The 22,505-nt window shown below is 48.8% G+C and overlaps 1 protein-coding gene and 1 long non-coding RNA gene across 3 annotated transcripts in view; one reads left to right on the forward strand and one right to left on the reverse strand.

Annotated features, from left to right (window-relative positions):
• Window positions 1–1,859: 1,859 nt before the first annotated feature.
• Otud7a (OTU deubiquitinase 7A) overlaps window positions 1,860–22,505 on the reverse strand; it is a 119,607-nt gene continuing 98,961 nt past the window's right edge. For both annotated transcript variants that reach the window (XM_035442473.1, XM_035442472.1), the window contains exons 9-11: window positions 7,640–7,754; window positions 7,378–7,462; window positions 1,860–5,058 (exon numbers count right to left, since the gene is read on the reverse strand). In XM_035442473.1, coding sequence (XP_035298364.1) covers window positions 3,637–5,058; window positions 7,378–7,462; window positions 7,640–7,754 — 1,622 coding nt within the window. In that variant the 3' untranslated portion in view covers window positions 1,860–3,636. The remainder of the gene's footprint in view (window positions 5,059–7,377; window positions 7,463–7,639; window positions 7,755–22,505) is intronic.
• On the forward strand, window positions 3,872–11,481 carry LOC113834907. Its single transcript, XR_004769157.1, has 2 exons — window positions 3,872–4,002; window positions 9,738–11,481. It is a non-coding gene; the product is annotated as an uncharacterized LOC113834907 (long non-coding RNA).

Here is a 22,505-nt window from a genome sequence, read left to right on the forward strand (position 1 = left end):
GAGGGCGCTGGGTACAGTTGGCTCTGTCCTAGAGACTTGGAGGGTATAAACTTATTTCTTGGGGGACCCCCACACCCTGAGGCCTGCACTAGGGTGGGTTCTTTCATCTCCTGTCATCGTGAGCTACTTATGACATTAAGCTACCGGAATTTGTAAGTTAAGTAATTCTGCAACTCCCCCCCCCACAACAAAAACAAAAACAAAAACAAAAAAAAACCCGTTAACTTTGGAAAACAATAGGTTGAAATGGCACCGGGTGCTAATAGGTAAGGAAGGGGACACAGTAACTTAGTGACAATGTTTTCATCAATGAGAATGATGCAGCACCACGACCCCATACACGGAAGAAAACAAACCAAGTGCTCAGTCAAACCAGTGAAGGCATTTACATGGTCCCGGTGTCAGAGGGTCCACACAAAAGCACAGAGACTCCACCATCCCACAGTGCAGCCCTGCCCATCTCGACTTACTCTCCCAAGGGAAAACCCTGTGGAAATAAGGGTGCAAAGTATTGCTCTGTGGCACGTTCTGAGAGTCATATAAAAATAACTTCTACAGTAAGTTTAAAGTTGGCATGTAAAACTTGAACATAACAGTGCATAAAATCTATAAACAGAATACACTGGAAAACTACTTCCCTTGCCAAAGTAATATGGTTAAAAATCATCCCTCTAGTCAATGCACGTGAAGAAAATGTGAACTAAACTTCTGGAATAATCTCCACAGGGGTTTAGAGACATCTGGGTTTCTTCTGGACATCTGCTGTTGTTTGGACACACCCATCCCTCTCAGAAAGTCTGGCCAGATGATATGGGGAACCCTGCTTACTACCGGTTCAGGCAGTGTCTCTCAACACAGCAGCTGGGACCTACTCTTCTTCTCCTTCTTTGTTACACAAAAGGCTGACCAGTCAAAGAGGGATCTTAGGGAACTTGGCCCACCTGTGCCTGTCTCCAGCCACTAAACCTGGTCAGGGAGCAAGGTGTTCAGCGCTTCTGAGCAACATGAAGCAGGTTGTGATTACACAGAAACCACATGCCTGTATCACACTAACCCCTCTTGCTTGCTTTCGCTGGTCTAATACTGCACAGAAGCAGGCATTTCTCACAGAAGGCAATGGCTATTCTTAAACACATGGACTGCCTGGAACAGGCCCCAACTGGTGTTCTACCTTGTTTAGCCCAATGGGACCAAGCTGAGGGACGGGGCCCTTTTATTTGGCCAGGAAAGTAAGCCAGCCGCACATTCACCATTAGATTGGGGGAGAGAGAAGTAACTTAGCAAGGAAGGTAGATACAGTCAGTCCTCTGTCATCCTTCAAGAGTGCACAACCACTGCCCTGTTTGGGAGGGTTTCCTCTATTATCACAAACTACTTTAATTCTTAATTTGCCCCGTTTATTTCTTTCTTTCTTTTTTTTTTTTTGGCAGAGCGCATGAGAAAGATGACAGATTTGCATAGCCAGTTTTGGAGATTTCTAGTTGGCTGTTTTGGCTTCATAGTATGAGGAAGGCAAACATGAATTTCTGCCTCCTGTGTCTATGCACTAGGCTTCTGAACACACACTGGAACATTAGTCTGGAGGGATGAGCTAGAGTAGCCCACTCTGCTGGAAGCAGAGGCTTCTGTGACCTACACCTTTGGGGGATGAAACAGCTGTTCAGGTGATGTGTTCAAAAGAAGCCAGCCCTCCCTGCAAGCTGCTGCAAACCCTCTGAGTGAGAGATTTTTTTATTTTGAGTCTTTTCCCCACCACCCCAAGTAACAAGAGGAACCCCAGTACTCTCTCAGGGAGATGAGTATTAGCCATTACCACACATTTAAAGCATCTTGTTCAACACAAAAATAAAACTTTGAAAAAAAGTCTTAAAGAGTCTATTTAATAAATAATTTTGATTTAAGGAACCACTTTATGCAAAACTTGAATACATTACTGAAAACTCCACAGGCTGTGGAATAATTAAAAACAAAAAGGAATTACTCACAGGAGATACTCAGTTATTTTATTATCATTTCCAAACAGGTAAAAAAAAAATTTCCCTCCCCATCCTTTGAAAATTTTTATTTATTTATTATTAGTGTCATTATTATTATTATTATCTTTGCTTTTGCTGCTCTGGATGTCACGGGATAAAGCATCCTTCAGAAGAAGAGGCTGGCCCGGGTGAATATGTGACCCATCTCCTGCACTTTCTGAGGATAGGCAGGTGCTTTCTCCTGTTTGAGGGGCAAGGGGGCGGGGCTAGTCTAAAGCTCTCACCAGGTGTGGAAGTGTTGTTTCGTTTGCGAGGATTTTAACCATCGGCTTCCTATTTCCTGGAAGCAAGCTTGCTCTTTAGTGAAGCAGGCTAGCTCCTCAGTGTCCTTGGCCAAGAACAGTGGTCTGCAGAGGTAATCTTGGAAGGAAGAGGCTGCATATTGCTGCTCAAAACAGGGTAGCTAAGGACACATTATTTTTTAAATTTTCCTCAAGAAATGTAGGAGGCACCAGAAAGGAGACTGCTCAGAGATTGGGCTGCTCCCTCAATGTGGCATGGAGCCAGGAGCAGTGACACCTGCCCTGTGAAGGGTCTCCGCCAGCACAGAGCCCTTTTACCTGGCTGAACCCTGACAGATGCAGGTGGGGTAAGGTGGTGTCCTTGCCTCCCGGCCTCGGCCTCTCTCAGCCCCTACCCTACGGAAGGAGGCCAGGCTGGGTTCAAAGCAGCCCAGTGAGGGCTGACACAGTGACCAAGGGGTCAATTCTGTCCCCTCCTCTGGGGCACGGATATGAGATCACCTCCTAAGGGAACCTCCAGCGACAGTTCACTGTACATATGTCTTCAAAGGAGACACAAGCAGCCTGTCACGCTGGCTCATAGGTGGGCCGATCCGATCGTGAGTTCAAGACCCTGCTGTTTTGCACCCCCAAGTGTCTCTGGGAAGCTCCTGTCACCGGAGCTGCTCGGCACTGGGAGCGATCGCTACACCTCCCCGTGCCCTGAGAGGTAGGTTGTCCGGTGCCCATTCTGTGGTCGCCCGCGGCTTGGATGGCAGTGTGAATGTTGCTCGAGCCGGGGGCTGAGGGAGGAGGGTTTGCTTATGAGATGGAGCTGGGGAGTCCTAAGGGGCCAGCGTCAGCGGGTAGCGAGGTGCCTGCTGGAGGTCTCCAGGGACCCAGGTGGGAAGCAGGTGGGAGCCGCAGAGGAGGCTCCCCCTCAGGCCGGGCTGCGCGTTTGCTTCTAAACCCTGCGTGCTACCAACTGCACGCAAGTGACCGCTACTTGGAAGAGGTCAGTCCCTAGGTTAAGGGGGAAGAAAAGCATGTAAAACACTCCCTTCTAAAAACAAAGGGCTGCGATTTTCTTTATTTCTCGTATAGAGGAACAAAAATACTCTTGCAATGGCTATTGAGTTTCCACAGGTACGAGGCAGATGCTAGGCTAGCACACCCACTTCCAACAGTATGACTTGTTTCCTATCCATCTACTACCTGAGTGGCATCAGTGTAGGTTCAGGCACCATTAGGAACGTTTGACCAAACACGTACACGGCACTGACCGAGGAGGAGGCGCCGGCCCTTCGGGTGACCAGAGCAAGTTTAAAAAAAAAAAAAAAAAAAAAGACCCACAGGATGGAAAAGCAGTCCCTGGCGGCTCAGGGCCGCGCAGCGCGCGCTTCGCGCCGCCGCCGCAGCTCCTCGCGGTAGCAGTAGGAGCAGAAGTGCTCGGTCTCGGCGCGCCCGTAGAACGCGCAGTTCTCCCGCAGGCAGCGTCGCTGCGCGGGCCCGGGGCCACCGCGGGCGCACTCAGCGTTCGAGCGCGCGGCCGGCGCGTCTGCATCGGCGAACTCCAGCCCGTCGCGGGCCGCGCCGAAGCCGTTGCTGTAGGTCTGCGACTTGTGCTCCGCGGGCCCCGGGGAGTCCCCTCCGCCGGGCGCCAGCGACTCCACCGTGTTGACCGTACGCAGCGCGCCGCGCGCCGGGCTGTAGCTCTGCGACCACAGCGAGCGGTTCTGCTGCGGGTAGGTGGCGCACGGCCGCAGCGCGCCTACGGCCGGCGCGCACGCCTCGTCCCGGGCCGCCGCCTGTACGTGGATGACGCTTTGGCGCGCGGGCGCGGGTGGGCTGCGGCCTGGGGCCGGGCCTCCCATGCCGGTACCCGCGCGACGCGCGCCGCCGCCCGGGCCCGGGGACGCCGCGCCACCCACCGCCCGCGTCGCCCGCGCGTTCGCGCCGGTCCCCGGGCTCGGCCGCTCCTTGAGCTTGAGCACCAGCTGCGTGGGCGGCGCGGCTGGCGGGCCCGGCGAGGCGCGCTCCGGGCCTGGCGTCCCCTCAGCCTCGGGCCTGCGCGCCGGTCGCTTGGCCGAGGCCGTGGCCGTGGCCGTGGCTGCGGCGGCCGCGGCGTCCCGGCGCCGCTGCTCCTGCTCGGCGCTGAAGCGCTCCTGCGCGCTGGTCAGGTAGTAGCCGATCATTTCCTCGTGGAACTGGTGCCGGTGGCTGGTGAGCAGCAGGCCGGCGAAGATGAACTTGCGCTCACCCTGCATGGCGGCGCGCAGGATGTTGAGGCTCAGCTTCACGTCCGTGCTGTACTTCCAGGCGTCGCTCCTTGGCCCGCTGCCCTTGTCGGCCGGCGATGCTCCGGCCGCCTTGTCCGTGGGCGACGGCGTGGTCTTCTCCGACGGCGAGGTGCTAGCTGACGCTCCCGATTCCTCCTTACTGCCCTTGCGCGACTTGGACTTCTTCTCCTTGCTGCGCTCGGCGCTGTCGCCGTTCTTGCCATTGGCAGAGTTGGCGCGACCCATCTTACCGTGCACCAGGCCGCCCAGCCCGCCCATGTTTTTCTTCAGCTTGATGCCCAGCGTCTTGCTGAAGCTGCCCAGCTTGTTGGCCACGGAGTCCGCACGTGTCTTGTCCTTGTCCTTGCGCTGCTTCTCCTTCTCCTTGTCCTTACCGTTCTTGCCGTTATTGCTGTTGGAATTGCTGCACACAGAATCGCGATCCGAGTCCAGCGATTCCGTCAGGGACTGTACATCCTCCCCTGCCGAGGCCGTTGGAGACTCTGGCTGGGCAAGGGGTGCCTGTGGGGAGGCAAGGCAGAAAAGGAAAGTAGTTAAAGAAGAGCTGCCCCCGTGTAGGTTCCAAGAACACAGGTAGAGCTGAGCCCAGAACACTGGCGTTTTTTTTTTTTTTTTTTTTTTTTTTTTTTTTTTGTCTCTGCTGCTGTGGGGGGTGGGCGTGAGGTCTACCAGAGAGGGATGGAGGTTTTTATGGGATAGTTATCTTGCACAGAGCCCTGATCTTTGCAAGGGCGGAAGGCAGGCTTGCAGGTGTTGGCAAAGTGATCTGGAAGGGACCTCATACCTTTGGTCCTTTGGTGCCATCCTTTTAGGGAGGGTGCACAAACTTTATCTCGGAATTCATAGATAGTCTAGAATGCTGAGTGGATGAGTAGAGTCAACTGGTGTGGAGTTCCAGAACCTCAGTATATTTTATAGAGAGACACCAGGTCCACATTATGGTGTCCCTCCCTGGCCAGGCTGTTGGCACCACTAGAAAGAGGTTCCAGATCTCTGTGTAATGGTAGAGGCCACCAGGTGAGACAATGTCTCTCCCACACAGATGTTTCATCTACTTACTCTAAGCACAGGCTAGACACCTTGCCATGAACCCGATTCTTTGTCTTGAATCCATTACTCCCGTTATCCAGCTGAGACATGTTACTTAAGGGGTTCCTCTCTCCTAGTGCAAATGTGGAATGCTAAGCTGAGAAGGATGCTGGAAATGGCTTCCAGAGGGGAATGTAGGGTCTGGTGGAAAGATACTAGTGAAGGAATCTTGTGGTGAATAATCTGGATGACACTGCCTGGGGGCCAGTCAGTGCAGAGGACAAGGCCATGTAGAACACCGCAAGGCCAGTCTCTGGGGACAGGTGGCAAGCCTGAGAAGGCTGTGGGAGAAGGGCATGGTGGGTAGGGTATAGTTGAGGTGGGTCATTGGGCAGGTAGTATCCCTTATGCCAGTCTCTGGGAGTGTAGGAAAACTAGTACATTGGTACATGCCTGAACAGGCTTTTCTGGTCTCAGAGGAGATAGGAGAAGCTGTTACTCCTCACTTTACTTTTGTCCTTCCCTCAAGCAGGTTCCAGAGGGATGACCCTTTGTGGCTAGGTCACCCAAGCAATAGCTGGCAGAACTCGACCCCCAGCCCCCGAGGCAGAAATCCCTTCTTGGGTTTGGAAGGACTGTGGACTCTGGGGTTGGGTTGCCAGAGGCTCTAAAGGGTGGGAGGCCCAAGGCTGAAACAGGGAAGGGGGCCCAATAGTTGGGGAGTGTGGCTGTGTGCCCTTCAGCAGTGGGGTTGTCTGCAGAGCTTTGTACTGGGTAGGAAGGCTGCCAAGGCCTGGCCAAGCACCCTGCTCATAGTAGCGCATAGTAGCATCAGAACCTCCTGGAGGGTTCTTATGGATCTCGGGGTGCTGCCATTTCATACCACGTGGGTGCTAGAGAGCATCATGGAGGGGTGCAATGGCAGCTTCCAGTATGGGAGAGGCAAGACTTTATGACTACTACTGGCTGTCCCTTGTGCCCTCAGGAACACGACGAATTAGAGTCACGTGGGGGCGCCCTACTCAGATGATGTGCAGGTGAAGCGGAAGTGAGCCCTCAAAGCAGCAGGGCAGTCACCATTCAGCAGGGTCTCGCCTTTCAGTACTTAGAGCCCACTGGGTGCTTAAGTAAACGCATGTCAGGGAGGACCAATTATTTACAAGCAATTTTCACAAATCCCTTTCCTTGGGAGTTCCCTCCTGAGATTATGAAAACATCAGTCACAAACTTAAAACGAATCTCTCATCATCTGCAAGCAGGGGCAGCCCAATAGTCCCCCTAGGGCAGCGGGCCCCCACCCCCACCCTCCGCGGGAGACCGGTGGGCGGCTCTCCTTCTTTGCCAGCTCCACCTGCGGCCACCTCCGCCTCGAGGAGGGGAGGGGAGGAGAGGGGAGGAGAGGGGAGGGGGGCGCGCTGAGGAGTTGCGAGGTCGGTGCCCCAGCTTTTCTAAGGATCCACACAGTTATAATTAATTCCGCTCTGCCGCGGCACATCTTGTTCCGATCTCAGCAGAGATAGTTTTGTGTTATGACTTGCCTACGGTTTGTTTTGTGAGTGGGCGTGTTATTCCTCTCCTGCTGTGCAAAATAAGAGGAAAAATCCTAACTGGGGCGCGCGCGCACACACACACACACACACAGACACACACGGCGCAGCTGCCGGTGACCAGCGTGGGGCCCCAGCTCTGCCTACGGACATTCAGGCGGGAGGTGCATCATATCCCACACTGCACAGAGCGGCCACTCCTCCTCCCCCATGGCAGGGGCGGGGCTCTGCACGTGAGGCTCACCCGGGTCTCTGAGGGGATGCGGATCCATGTCACATTCATGTAGCTGTGTAGAAGGTTCAGCTTGGCTTCTAGGGATAGGATGAGGCTGACGAAAGAACACGAGGTTTGAAAAGCTCCGGATGTGGCACAAGCTCACCCGTCTGCACACACCATCTTCTCTCTGCCCTCTAGCCCTCAACCCCCACCCCCAACAGGAGCTCCCCGCCCCAGGGCTCTCCCACGGGGTGCTGGGGTGGGGACCCGGCCATGGGGCAGGTCTTACTGGGCTAGCCGGGCATTGTCGTTGTCGTCTTTTCCCCACTCCCAGTCCTTTCCCGGGTCCACCGCAAAGTGCAGGGGCAGCAGCTTGTGCTCAGAATCTGTCAGGGGGATGACAGCTGAAACAGAAGAGAGGGACAAGGTGGCAGGCAGCTCACTGGCCTGCCAGGAGGCTGGGAGCCTCAGCAGAGCTCAGAGCTCTGTAAGGGAAATTCAAGGCTAGCTGTCCGGGTGACAGGCAACTCAATGGAGACAGAAGGTAGATATAGAACTTCATACCAGCAGTGTTAAGACCATAGATTTCAAAACAAAACAAAACAAACAAAAAAACCCGACCCTGCTATGTAGATGAAGAGCAGGTGGAGGCATCGCCTGGACTGTCTGGGTTAGAGGGCAGGCACCGTCAAGGAAAGACCCAGGATGGGGGAGGTTTACTGGAGGAGGCCACTGTGTGAGTGGCCTGAGCCTTGCCTCCATTTCATCTCAGTGAAGGGCAGAGTTTGCAAGTCAGGAGAGGTGTGTGCTGAGTTTTACTGCAGCAAGACTTGGGGTGGGGGAGAGGGCCGCATGACACAGTAGCAAAGCAGGCTCTAGTGACAAGTCTACAGAAGGCAGCCACATAGTGCTGGGCTAAAGCCTGCTTAAAAGTAGAGTGGAGCGGGGAGCCTTCTGAGGAGGTGGGGATCTGGCCTGCTGTCCCTCATAGGAGCTGCTTCCACAAAACTTATGGACAGAGGCTCACCGGCTTCAGAGATCTGAGGGCTTGGAAGTGGGTATCTAAAGGTGTACTGAGATATGATAAGGCTTCCCGAGAGGGTCCAGCTACCCAGAAAATGGAATCCTTAATGCCACATCTGCCTTCTCCTCAGGGTGTTGCCAGGAGTAACGAACAGGAAGGAGTGGGGAGGCTGGTTTCCCAATTTCACCTTCCAAATGAGTACCAGTCTGCTGTGTCACTCCCTTTAGAATGCCCCACCCCTCTGGAGTCTCACCACCACAGAGAAGCCCAGCCCAGGGCCTCTGGCATCTGCTTTGTTCCTTTTCTTGCCATAATCCATGATTCATACCATGCAGTGCCATGGCAAGAACAAAAAGGCAAACAAAACAGAAAATCCAGGAGCCAATACTGTCAAGTTTGAGAAATTGTATACAACTCAATGCTGCTCTCTAGTGTTGTCAGGGAGATTGTGAGTGCAAACTGCACTCTCCCTATTCCTTCCCCATGTCTGTCAACCTTAAACAAACAAAAGTCAGGTTTGCTGATTATTTGCCAGCTTAGGGGTTTTCACTGTGTGTGGCTAGAGATGGAGGAGTGCAGGCAGAGTCTGATGGGGGAGGGGGTGGTGGTATCTCAGCTTCTGCTTTGATATGGCCTCCCTTTCCAGGGCTGTGCTGCAAAGTGGGTTTCTGGGCTGGCCCAGGAGCAGGTCTCCCTTGGGTGATGCCCATAGGTGAGCGCACAAACATTGAGGCTTTGGCCCAGCTTCCCACCAGTGTCTGGAGGCAGCAGAGGTGCTCTTAACCAACACTGCTTCCCAGACTCCTAGGGCTCTGCACTCCTGCATGCAGAGGCTCAGGCAACCCAAGGGCCCTGAATGACGATAGTGGACTAAATTGTAAATATGCATCCCTGCGGATATTGGAATCAAGGGATTCTGGAAAAGATTGCTCTAGACAACAATAATCTATCAGAATCAGTTCCCGTGGGTATAATTTGGACATGCTGGGTTCAGTGGCAGAGTTGGTTGGAGAAACATCTGCCATGGTGACTACACCTCCCATCCTCTTAGCACTGGGGAGGTAGGGATCTCGTAGCTGAATCTATAGGCTGTGAGTAAAGTAATGTAAGTTCTGGGGACTATGGCCAGGGCGAGGGGGCTTCCCTCTCTCTGCCCATGTCTCCTGTGAAGACAGTGGAACTCTGAGGCAGCTGGAGCAGGCTCTTGAACCCCAGGAAGAACTGCCTGTTGATCTTAACCCCCGTTACAGGATTCATTTAATTGGGAGCCCACCCTGTATGTTGTAAGCCTCTATGGTTTTGTTTTGTTTCTAATAAATTACCTACACTAAGACGCCCCACCATCCTTACCTCCCTGTTACAGGTGCCTGCGCATTCTTACCCTCAGCAGATGAGCTGGCCTGGGTTCCTCAGCCTGTCCACTCTGAGAAGACAACTGGAACATGCCTGAAGATGCTAGTGCTGGCTACCTAGAAAGAACCTGACAGCCTGTCAACCCAGATCTTGGGGTGAAAGATAGGTCCTGAGTGAGGGGCTGGGGATATACAGCTCAACCTGCTTGAGGGCTGAGGGGAGGTACAGCCAGGGACACCTCAAAAGCAGGTCCTCCTCATGAGCATCATTTGCACTGCTTTCCTGTCACATGTACATGGAAGATTCTTACTGAACATCTGCTTTACCCAGGAAGACACATAGCTGCGGGGCAGGGCACCCCCTGGTGGCAAATGTCGAGAATAGCAAAGGCTTTCAAAACAGGCCCAAGAGGATTTATTGGTTTGTTTTGGAAAGAGTTCTCTCATACTTTCAGCCTGTAAATCTACTGATATTATCTCCCACTAGCCAAAGAAGATTTTGAATATCTGTTTTATGCAACACATCTCTCTTCCCCAGGAGGGGGTGACCTCCCCGTGTGTTCTGACAGATTCTAGCATGCACAGTAAAGACAAACTGTGTGTGCCCATTCCTAGGAGTGTAGTGATCTCCCCAGTCTTTCTTAGAAAAATGACTTTCAGGGAAAAACAAAAAGCTTTTGAGGAAGAAGAGAAGTCACCCATACTCCATGTGTTGACAAGGCACAGAGTTGAAAGAACAGGACTCAGTGCAGGTGTGCAGGCATGAAGCTGTTCTGTTTTGTTTTGTTTGACAAGCCTTTGTGTTTCCTGCATGTTGTGGGCTGTTTTACTAGATACACAATTTGAGACTGGCAGTTTTTCTTTCAGTCTTTGAAGACACCACTCTGTTATCTTTTGCCTTATCAGATTTATGGAAGTCATGACACTAGAGACAACGATAAAGGGGCTAATTCTCTAAAAAGACAGCACCATGACAAGTATGCGGGCTTCTCCATTACTGCACAGCATTAAAGCAAGTGCAGCTCACTCTCCTTGTGTGTACCCCAGGAACCCCAGTGGGTGCCTGAAGCCACAGGAAGTACCAACTTAGACACAACCCCGGTGTTGCAACTATTGGACAATGAGTGTAAGATAACTGATGTTATAAACTGATAGAAAAGATGAGCACCACACAGGACTTGGTATCTGCTTTTAGAGGACAGAAGAAATTTAAGTTTCAAAGGGAAAATCTAGAAATAAAACAACAATAACAACAGACAAGACAAAACAAAACCCACAACAAACTACAAATGAATAAAAGAACAGCTTCACGAGATTCTGTGAACATCAAGATGGGTCTGGCAGAACCAGCCAAGCTGCAATAAAAAGTAGCAAAGGTTGGGTAAGAAGCAGAACACCCAAGAGCTGCAGGGCAGGTCAGCAACAACAAGCTGAAGGTCTGTGTCAGTGTCACTCTAGAAGAATGAGGGAGAGGCAGAGGAAATACTAAAAACACATACACACAAAATAAACAAACAAAACCACAGATCAGGGAAGCCATGAGAACATCACTGGGGAAAATCATAACAGCAACGTAACAACAAAAACATGCCACCCCACCCCTTACATAGCTCCTGAAAGCAACTGCAAAGAAGACACACAGAAAGGTAAGAATTGGAGCACACGGTTCAGGGCAAGCAGATAAAGGGGATGATAGCAGGTGGTGCCTTTAAAGAGATAAAAACAACAACAACAACAACAACAACAAAAAACAACCCTGCTAATTCCACTTCTGGCAAAGAGCTCTGAGACATAGAGGAGATTCAGAGGCTTTCTCAAAACCCAAAGCCATTCACTGCCTGCTCATCTGCACAGGACAGTGCCAAATTCTCACGAGGAGGAAGGTGACCAGCAGCGACTTGTATTTACCTAGAGTGATGGAAATGGAATCAATGGAGGTGGAGATAGAATTCCCCTTTCTCTCCTTTTCAGTACTTCTGAGATAACCAGATCTCTACAGCCAAGAGAGCAGCGCTGCACCTTGTCCACAGTGAGGGCAAATGAGCAGTGCAGAGGTTCTTATGAACAATTCTAAGGTAACCCCGGTTAACTGCTAAACTAAACACTAATAGGCAAATAACCCGGGCAAATAGAGTCTCTAAGCACCACAGTTAATCCAAGATAGGGCGACAGATGAAAAACAAAAGAACAGATGGGACAAGGAGAAAAGACTAGCAAAGATGGTGGCTTCTCACTGATCCACATCGTTCATATAATTAAATGCAAACAGTCAACACTATCAAAAGATAAAATTGTTAGATTGGGATTAAAGCAATGCAAGTCTCAAATCTGCACTACCTACAATAATTAAGTTATGAATCTAAAGGCATGGGTAGTTTAAGACACTCTCCGATACAAAGAGTTAGGGGGAGCCAGCTAATATCAAAGAAGAGTTCAGAAAAATGGTTACAAAGAAGAGGACCATTCCCCTAATGATAAAGGAACCAGTTCTCCAGACAGACAGGCATATGCAAGCATCTAACTAAATTGTTTCCAAGTGCACACAGCAAATGCGCTAGCCACCTTATCCACATCTCATGGCCCCAGCGGATGCCTGAACAATGGTCCTCACCCTCACAATACTGTATTTTTTCCTATATGAACATACCAATGATAGGGTATAAATAATCACAATAAGAAATTCACAACAATAACTAATGAAATAGAACAATATAAAAGATACTGAAATAAAAGAATGTGAGTATGGTCTGTTGATTTCTGGAATTTTCCATTTACTAATTTCGGACTATAGCTGAAAGAGGGGACCAGCAGAAAGTGAGCTAGGGATGGGGGAGTGTTCTACCATGCTAACATACATGAAAGGAGAAAGGGCAAACCTGTTTTTACTGTCAGTCAGCCACCCGTCTCAGTAGTTTACAGAGGGTCTGTCCATCTATTGGTTGGTGCCCTACTCTAAGCCCCACTGGCCCAAAAGCCCAGCAGAAAGCCTGGAGGACGCCAGCAGCTGTCATCTATGTGGAGTGAACTGGCTGTGGGTTAAGAAAGGTAAGAAAACAGGAGTGTGCTCAGCTGCCAGCCTCTCCTTCAAGCCCTGCTCATCCTCTCCTGAGCTACAGAGCAGGCACAGGCACCTGGGTTCCCGACCAGGCTCTCTGAACACCCTGCTTGGCACTTTGCAGGAGTCTGGTGGGTACACTATTAGCCGGCTTATTCATGTGAGATGTGCACTGAGCATGGGCATATGCAGGTACAAATGAACCACCTGCTTTCACCTGAGCCAAGTGCTCAGGCCTGTCCTTAGGGTTGCCCACCCCTTTCACCTGAGGGGACTTCATCAACACAGCTCCTTTCATTCCTGTATGGTTTCCAGTACCACTAGCTTGAGCTGTTGTGATAGAATACCATAGACTAGGTGGCCCGTTAGCAACTGAAATGCTTTCCTTCTCAGTCCTGAGGGCTAGAGATCCAAGGTCAAGATGTAGGCAGACGTTGTCTCTCAAGGGCTTGCTCCTGACATGTAACCCAGCAGACAGCTCTATAGCTATTAAGTTCATCCATAGACGCCCCAACCCCGCCTCTTTTTAATCTTTTGTGAAGTTTGTTGGCCAAGAGTCAAGTGTGCCGAACATGACAGCCTGGACTGTAAACTACAAGTCCAGGTGCCCTCACTCTGGCTCCTCATCCTCTTCCTCCATCAGGTGTTGGTGGAGTGTGGTGAGGTGAGGAAGCCATGGGGAAATGTATAAAGATCAGATGAAGTTCTTAATGACTGGGCATAGCCATGTGAAGGACCAATGCCCCAGACTCATGGGGAATTAGCAAAGCCATCCTATGTCAGGCTGGGAATGGCAACACCTTCCTTTGGCCCAAGTACTAATCTTTACAAATGCCTGGTCAGTGTGTGCAAGTACAAATGTTTATGAGCAACTGGCCAGTGTGTGCAAAACTAGCAACTGCAGCTTCCTCCTCCCCGATGTTTACAGCCTGAGACTGTTCACCTACAGACTCCTCCTATGGAGACTAGCTAACTTTCTCAGCCATAACAATCACACGGAGGATCCAGTTATAGTGTAATTGGTATGGCTTCATCAAAGCACATATAGCCAACCTGATCTTGACTTTTCTCTGTATGTATCTGTCATTTAAGTCTCTGTCTTTTCCTTACCACCCCTAGTTAGGTTAAAACCAAGCCATGCAGGATGTGGTGCTGGTGTGCTTTGAAATCTTTGCACTGCTCTGTCCATGTTCTGAGACCCAAAGAGGAGCAGCAGGGAGAAGGGTCTCCTGAGGCCCAGCAGCCCATCTCCTCCTCCCAAGACTCTCCATGGCAACTAACTAGTAAACTAAGGATGCTGCTGAAAAGAAGGGGCACTAAGTGCAGGGACAGCACTGGCCACATGTGTTAGGTACATCCCGGCTTCTAAAGCCTCTTTGCCATCATGGACCCTCCTTGTCCCAGAAAAGTGCTCTTATATATTTGATGCATTACTATATCCTCACAGGCCAGTCTGATTGGTATTGCATTAACAATATCACCTTATAAAATTTCATTTACGCAAATATTTAATACTTATCATATGTGAGGTCAAATAGCTACTTGAAAAGAATTGGCTTTATTGATTGGTAACCACTCCTGTAGGACAAGGCACTTACTGTTCAAAGTACTGGAAGTCACACCATGTGATCAGGGCTGGAAGTGTAGCTCCGCAGTAGAACATAGGCCATAGGTTTGGGTCCCACTATCATAAAAACATCCTAATTTATTTGGCCTGGGGAATACTGATACACACTAATGTTTGTTTTACTGTGGGTCACACATCAAACAAGCCGCTTACGTACTTAGTGGCTCCCCCAGATCTCTGGATGCCTCATTTTCACAAATGTGTGTTGTGTCTAAAAGACAAGGTTGCCTGTTGCTCTTGGTGAAATTCTTCTTTGGTTGTGTTGACTTTCTGTTGCAATAAACAAATCGTAAACCTGACCATCTGCAGGCCTTCTCCCAGAGTCTGAAGCTGTCCCTTATTGACCTCAGCCACCCCCATCTCTGACCTGACCCCTAGGGAAGAGCACTAGGACACTCCAGGGTTTCTTGACTTTAGTGTACGCCAGCTGTTTGTATTTAAGAGTTATATCTTGGCAATCACCTCACATACTCTCCCGCAGTAGCCCTTGTGAGGCAATGCAGTCCTGGCTTCCCTTATTTTCTCTAACTTTGAAGGCTCCTGAATCACCAGGTCCAAGTGTGGTGTGAGTCCATGCAAGTGCTAACCAGAGACACCACTTTCCAAGGCCTCTCTCTAATGCTTGCACACTATGCAATCACTGGATAGGTGCCTTTGTAGGAAGACTCTCCCCTTTCGGAAGGCATAGCATCCACTCTACTCATCTGCTACTACATTGCTTTGTGACTGTGGCCATTCCCTGGAGACGGGCTCTCCTGCCTCATGTGCCTCCTCTGTGAAGTGGGGGATGCTTAGCCATGAAGGCTAAGCAGTCACTCCTGGGAAGGACTCAGAAACCCACCTGTGCACAGAAAGTACATGCAATGCGATCCACCAGGGCCAGTGCACCAGCCCTGTGTGAAAGAACCTGCTGTCCTAGCCCAGAGCCGTCACGTGGGGACAGAGAATACCTGCACCCTCTGTACCCAGAGAGGCTGCAGTGAGACAGGTAAGGCTGAATGTGTCATGCTGTGCACTCTTTCTTCAGTTGGTTGGTATTTTGGGAAATCTTGCCATCAGATGCAGACTCTGTTAGATATTTGAGACCATCACTCAGGACACATGGATGCCTGCATCTGTGATGGAGGCACTTGGATGTGCCAATGCCACACAGGGTCTGAGCACCCACAGACAGCACTCACATTAGCTTATCACACATGAGTGCCATTTGAATAAGTAGCCTATGCTGGTTGGCTTTTTGTCAACTTGGCATAGTACAGGCTCATCTGGGAAGAGATATCTCAGTTGAGAAAATGCCCCATTAGATGGGCCTATAGGACACTGTCTTGATTCTAACGTGATGTGAGAGGGCCGGAGGGCCCAGTCCACAGACCACACTACTCCTAGCGAGTGTTTCTGGGTGGTATAAGAAATCAAGCTGAGAAAGGCATGGCAAGCATGCCAGTAGGCAGCATTCCTCTATGGCCTCTGTTTCAGTTTCTGTTTCCAGGCTCTTGCCTTGAGTTCTGCTTCGACTTACTTCAACGATGGATTGCTATCATGATGTGTAGTCAAAACAAAACAAACAAACAACAGCAAAAAACAAAACAAAAACCAAACCCAATCAAATCTAAACTCAAGCAAACAAAAAAGCTCTGTGCTCCACCATTTGGATTTGGTGATTTTCACAGCAATAGAAAACAAACTAGGACAGAAATTGGTCCTAGTATCATGGGGTATTATTGTGGTGGACATGATGGACATGATGGACATGATGGACTATGGAGGTGTTTGGAACTCAGAGTTTAATGGGTGGGTCTTTGGGAATGTGGAAGCCAAGAGTGTTGAGAAAGAAAGGCAGATGATGGAGGTCTTGTGAAACTTGTGACGTTTTGACAGATGATGGAGGCCTGGCTTGTGAAGTTTTGAGGGAAGCAAAGACTCCATAAAGGTCATTCATGTGATATATTTAAATTAAGAATCTTTTTTAGTAGCTGTGGATGAAGAATCAGTTATGATTTTTTTGTTTGTTTGTTTTTGAGACAGGGTTTCTCTGGCTGTCCTGAAACTCACTGTAGATCAGACTGGTCTCAAACTCACAAAGATCCGCCTGCCTCTGCTTCCCGAGAGGTGAGATTAAAGGTGTGCACCACCACTACCTGGCAGAATCAGATATGATTAACAAGAGACCAGAGAAGTACTGAATTGAAGCCTTCACTTTACTGGGACTGATGCTTTTTAGTTGGGGTGAGATATCAGCTGTGATTAATAAGAGACCAGCATTATTAAATTGAGATCTTCTGGAAGTATTTGTTCAGGGCCAGCACACAGAATCTGTGATCCAGAGTGGGCCAAGGCTGCATCTCAAGCTGGAAGCTGAACTTGGTAATGTGTAAGAGTCTCCCACGTTTTTTGGTGGCATGAAAGTTGCAGGACTGAAAGGGTCATAGAGAAAAGCCAAAGTTTGGCACCATGTGACAGGGTCAGAGTCCCTGAAGAGAGACCATTGGTGAACATAACAGACCAATTGCAATAGAGACTCCAGCATACCAGAGATACTACGACTGTGATGTGACCAGCAAAGACATAGCAGGTGTGGAATGGAGCTGTCCGGAACCTATGAGACAAGCCATGTGTACTGTGGACGGCAGAGTTGGAGAAGTAAACATTTGGAAGCTGAGACAATTGTTAGTGAATCCCAGACGTTTGATAATGAGGTTTTTTTTTTTTTTTTCACTGTTGGAATTTGGCTTTGATTTGATTGTGACTGTGCCCTGGTTCTTCCCTCTTGGAATAAGGAAGTATATAACTTATTTTTTTATTTTATATGAGACCACAGTTGAGTAACTTTGGATATAGTAAAAGAGAATTTGGACTTTTAAAGTGTTTGAATGTTTTAAGGACTGTAGAATTTTTAAAGTTGTATTTTAGGGCTGGAGAGATGGCTTAGAGGTTAAGAGCACTGGCTGCTCTTCTAGAGGTCCTGAGTTCAATTCCCAGAAACCACATGGTGGCTCACAAACCATCTATAATGAGATCTTGTGTCTTCTACTGGTGTGCAGGCAAATATGCAGACAGAATACTATATACATAATAAATAAAAATCTTAAAAAATTGTTACCATAAAGTTATATTTTATAACAGTAACATAATTTTGGGAGCAAACAAGAAAGGGGAGGTTATGGTTTAATAGTGATGTGTTTTTTTTTTTTTTTTTTTGTGTGTGTGTGTGTGTGTCAAGTTGAGAAAGGATCAATTTTTGCTGGTTTGCCTTTTTTGTTCAACTTGACATAGGCTAGATAATCTGTGGAGAGGGAATCTCAGTTGAGAAAATGCCCCTATTGGATTTGCATGTGTGTGATCCTATGGAGCATTGTCTTGATTGTGATTGATGGTGGTACCATCCCTGGCAGATGTTCCTGGGTGGTGTAAGAAAGCTGAGAAGGCCATGGGAGCAAGCCAGTAGGCAGCACTCCTCCATGGCCTTTGCTTCAGTTCCTGACTCCAGATTTCTGCCCTGAGTTTCTGTCCTAACTTCCCTCCATGATGGAGAGTCATAAGGCGACTAACAGAATGCCCCGGCCTCCCCCCACCTCACATGGTATTTATCACAGCAACAAAGAACGACACTAGGACATGGCCCTTGGGGTTTTGAAGGCTTGAACTCCAGGATGATGCTGTAGAAGGTGGTAGATTTTGAGGGAAAGAATGGAGCCTGAGGGAGGTGGGCCTAGTTGGATCAAAATGCAAAATTCCAGTTATGGTTTTTACTGAAAGTGTCTCTCCACTGTTGTAAAGTTGAAAACTCTGAGTTGAAGCACTATGAGTGTGGCCTGCTGGTGATGGGGAAAATCCTTCTGTATATATGTTTGTCTTATTAGTTGATAAATAAAGTACTGTTTGCCAATAGGAAAGCAAGATAGGTGGGACTAGGAGTTGAGGAGGATTCTGGGAAATGTAGTAAAGGAGTCTGGTGATCCAGGCAGGAAGTGACATATATAGCAGGCAGACCCTTCCTCCTGCTCTCTGCTTAGGAGCCGCCATGTGATCCTGGGAAGAGGATGCCAGCCAAAGGTGTCCTCTATAAGATAAATCTTATAAAATATATAGATTTATGATAATTAAGACTGAGCTAGCATATAAGAAATCCTAGTCAACTGGCCAGCAGCATTGTAAACTAATATAAGACTCTGTGTTATTCTGGGCGCCCTCGTGGTGGCGGGGCTCGGGCAGGTGGAGTAAAGACTTATCTTTACATGCTGGTGGTGATTTGGCCTAGGTCCTTGGCCACTGTGTATGTCCCTTTGAAGGAGATTATAGGACCATGACCTTTCTTTCTCTCTGTTGTTCTGTGGCTTGTGATATAAGTGGATTTCTCCACTGTATTTCTATCACAATGACAGCTCAGTAGAGATCCAAAGCAATGGAATGTATAAACCCTTAAGACCAAACAAAGTTTTTCTCTTTGTATGTTAGCTATCATGAGGATTTTGTTCTAGTGATGGGAAGATCACTCACAATTAGTTGCCTTTTATTTTTCCTTGTGCTAGGGTATCACATAGACACTTTCTTCAAAATGGCAAATAATACCGAGTAATTTCATTTCAGGACAACAATAAATCTATTGTATAGATGCCTCCTGACTTATGATAGGGTTATGCTTTTGTAAGTCCACCATAAGTGGAGAAAGCCATAAAGGGAAATCTATATTACCTATATCCTGCTGTGCACCTTGAACAAAAGTACACTACAGGGTGCAGACAGAGTTCTATGTGATTGCAGGGCTGATGGGGACCTATGCTGGATGCCGCTCCAGCATCATGAGAGGAACACTGTGCAAGAAAAGACCAAACTCAAACTCCCAAGTATGGTTTCCACTGAATATGTCTCTTCATCATTGTAAAGTTGAAAACTCTTGAGTTGAAGCAGTGTGAGTGGGGCCTGTTAGTGATGATTTCCAAACTTCTTTCTGATTCCTATGTTCAGTGAACTACATGGCCCCTCTGCTCTCTTGCCAGTTGATCGTGTGTTTTCATAACTCAGCCATTTGCTCTAAAGCCAGAATGAAATGCCCTGCACTAGGCTCTCAGAGAGTTCCCCTGGCAGGCCAATTTGAAGATGACAGGGCGTCTCATTGGAGCTTTGCCTATGGGTACAGCAACCTGCTTCCTGTAGCTTGATGAAGAACCAGGGACTAGGGTATTATGAGGCCAAAGGACCAGCCAGTATTCCCTTGGAGAAAAAAGATGGTCATCATTTGTGTAAGCTTTTAAGAAAATATGTATGTTCTATATAAAAGGCCCTAAAAGAACTGGCTAAGGCTTTCCCACTTGGCCTGGCTGCAGGTAGACTATTCTACCAGATACAACTTTTGCCTCAAGTCTTCTCTCTCCTCTGTCACAAGTCTGGCCTGGGGAGGACAGGGGGATTCCTGAATGTGGAGATGGTTGGAGGTGGCAGCAGCAGCTGGAAGGAGGCAGAGTGCTCTTCAGAGGACTGAGCACAGGCAAGACCCTTGTATGAGGAGGTGAAGAAAAGCTGTGTGCATTGTTACACACCAGATTGGATGCATGCAGTCACACTGCCAAGGAAAAGGAGGAGGGGAGTGAGGAGTGAGGGGGAGCCTCTACTTGCAGCCTAGAACACATTTTATCCTATTTTGAGGCTAATGGAGTGTTCCTAAATTTAGTGGCTTTTATCATAGGGTGACTTGGGGGCTTGGGTCTTTAGGAGTCTGCCAAGTTTCACTTTAAAAAATTGCCTTCAGTTATAACAGGTGGCAGGAGCATCATTTGGTGACATATACTGAGTAGGTGACATGTGGGAACCCATAGGATCAACTCCATTCCATTTTGACTTAATGTCAGAGAGGTTTTTTTTTTTTTTTTTTTTTTTTTTTTCTGCCCTTGCTCCTCCAAGATGAAAAAGTGAAGCTGTCTGGCCTAAGATGTAAGTGCAACAGGATGCTTGGCCTAAGGTGGTTGCTGCATGTCCTGCCTGAACAACAGAACACTTAACTCAGGATATAGTTACTTGATGTTTTGGGTATTAAAGAGGTAATTACTCTGTTCCTTGTAGAATTGGAAAGGAAGCCTTTGAACAATAAATTTGGGATGACCCTGGTATTCCCCAGGTGCCCTCCCAACTCTATCTCATTTCTTGTCTGCTTCTTTTCTCAATTTGCACAGGTATAAACCTGGATTAGATGGTGGGTCCAGACAGCGACAGACCATCAGAATACAGCATACACTGGCCAAGGAAGTTACTGTGGTGAACTGAGTCAGAAACCTCTGGATAAGCAGGGCCCAGAAGTTCCTCCTTTTAAAAGGCATTCAAGCACTCCATGAATTTAAAATGGCTCTTCAGGGAGCCCACCTTCCTCATTACCCTTCCAGAGCCATGCCTAGGAGACTCAGGGCTTGGACAGCAGGGCACATTCCTACCTGTAAGGCTGCTGGCTTCCCTCCCCTATTCCACCCAATAACCCCTAGGGTCTTCTTGGTGTCCAGAATGGTTCTAGTCCAACTACACACACTTCTTGGGCAGGTGGCACATGGCTTCAAGTCTTTAATACTCAGGGTTTTCTGGGTGGTCATTGCTTATCTAGATGAGCTTGGGTGTTGGCCTACCCTGACTGAACTACACTGGAGCAATGAAGCAACTTCTCATATAATAAAAAAGTAATATAAAACTTCTCACTACACATAGGCAAGGGGAGTTTCTACTAACAAGGGAAGAGGAGTTGCAGCAGTCTGACAACATGGCTGCCTTTACTTGTGATGACATGTGCTGGGCCATTCTGTGGCTTACTCAGGAACCTACCAGTCTCAAGTCCTGGGTTCAAGCTGGGCTGGCTCAGTGACAGAGGAGAGGGTGACAGAGAATTCCAAGCATGTCTTTCCCCATCATCTTCCATGGTTGTATGGCCACAGAAAATGAGTGCTTTCCCATTTCTTCTGTGAAAGCTCTCAAGGTATTTATTTATCAAGTCAAATTGCAAGTAGGGTGTTGAAGAAGCCATAACCAGGAGTGAGGACCCCTGGATTCATGCCTACTGGTGCCTACCATGACCAATATAACTCAGAAAAGAGGGTGAGTAATTTGTCGTACTATTTCAGAATGTTAGAGTTCATGATGCCAAGGGTCAATTGGGAGCTCACATCTTAATCCACAGCCATGAGATAGATAGCGAGCACTGGGAATTGCACACAGGTCCACACCTCCTAATCCTTCCCAAACAGTTCCACCAACTGAGGACCAAGTATTCAAGCATGTGAGCCTCTGGGGGAATGCCCATTCAAACCACTGTAGTGCCTCCTGGCTTCCCTGGAAGCTCTTGTAGAAGCAACTCATGGTCCTTACAATGCTGTGGCTTGGTGCCACCACGGGGAGGGGAGGATTGGAGCTGGGATCCACCCTCTGGGAGGAATGTCCCTCCAGAGGCACCAGGCTCACTGTAGGTCAAGGGCTTTAGAGAAAGGAGATGAGGAGGTAATGGGTGGCTTGGCTTTATAGTTTTGTGACTTTTGGCTAAACCCAGACACTCTGACTTGCTTGAAGAACTGGTCTTATTAAAGTCCATGGTCACTTCACCACCACCACAGCCTGGGGCTCGAACAGCAGAGGGTGTATCTCTTCACATTCTGGGTTCTAAGTCTTCATCAGGGCACATTCTCCTGACCTTCTCCCTTGGCTTGGGAATAGCTACCCTCTCTGCGTCCTCACATGGTCTTGTGAAACCTAAGTCAGTCAGTCTGTCTGTCTGTCTGTCTGTCTGTCTGTCTGTCTGTCTGTCTCTCTCTCTCTCTCTCTCTCTCTCTCTCTCTCTCTCTCCCTCTTTTAGAGAGTTTCTTTTTGTGGCCCAGGCTGCTGTAACTCGGTGTCCTCCTGCTCAGTTCCCATGTGCTGGTGATTACAGGTGTGCATCATGACACCACGATTTCCTCTCCATACAGAGGTGTACTGGGTCAGGGGCCACTTGAGTTTCAATCTCTTTAAAGACCTTGGCTGCAAATACAGTCACACTGTGACACACTGCGGGTGAAGACACCAACATGTGAACTTCAGGGAAACATCACTCACTCCATAATCCCTGCACAATAAACTGCAGGGCCTCAG

This window comes from Cricetulus griseus, chromosome 3 (genome assembly GCF_003668045.3).
Source record: "Cricetulus griseus strain 17A/GY chromosome 3, alternate assembly CriGri-PICRH-1.0, whole genome shotgun sequence".
Taxonomy (NCBI): Eukaryota; Metazoa; Chordata; class Mammalia; order Rodentia; family Cricetidae; genus Cricetulus; species Cricetulus griseus.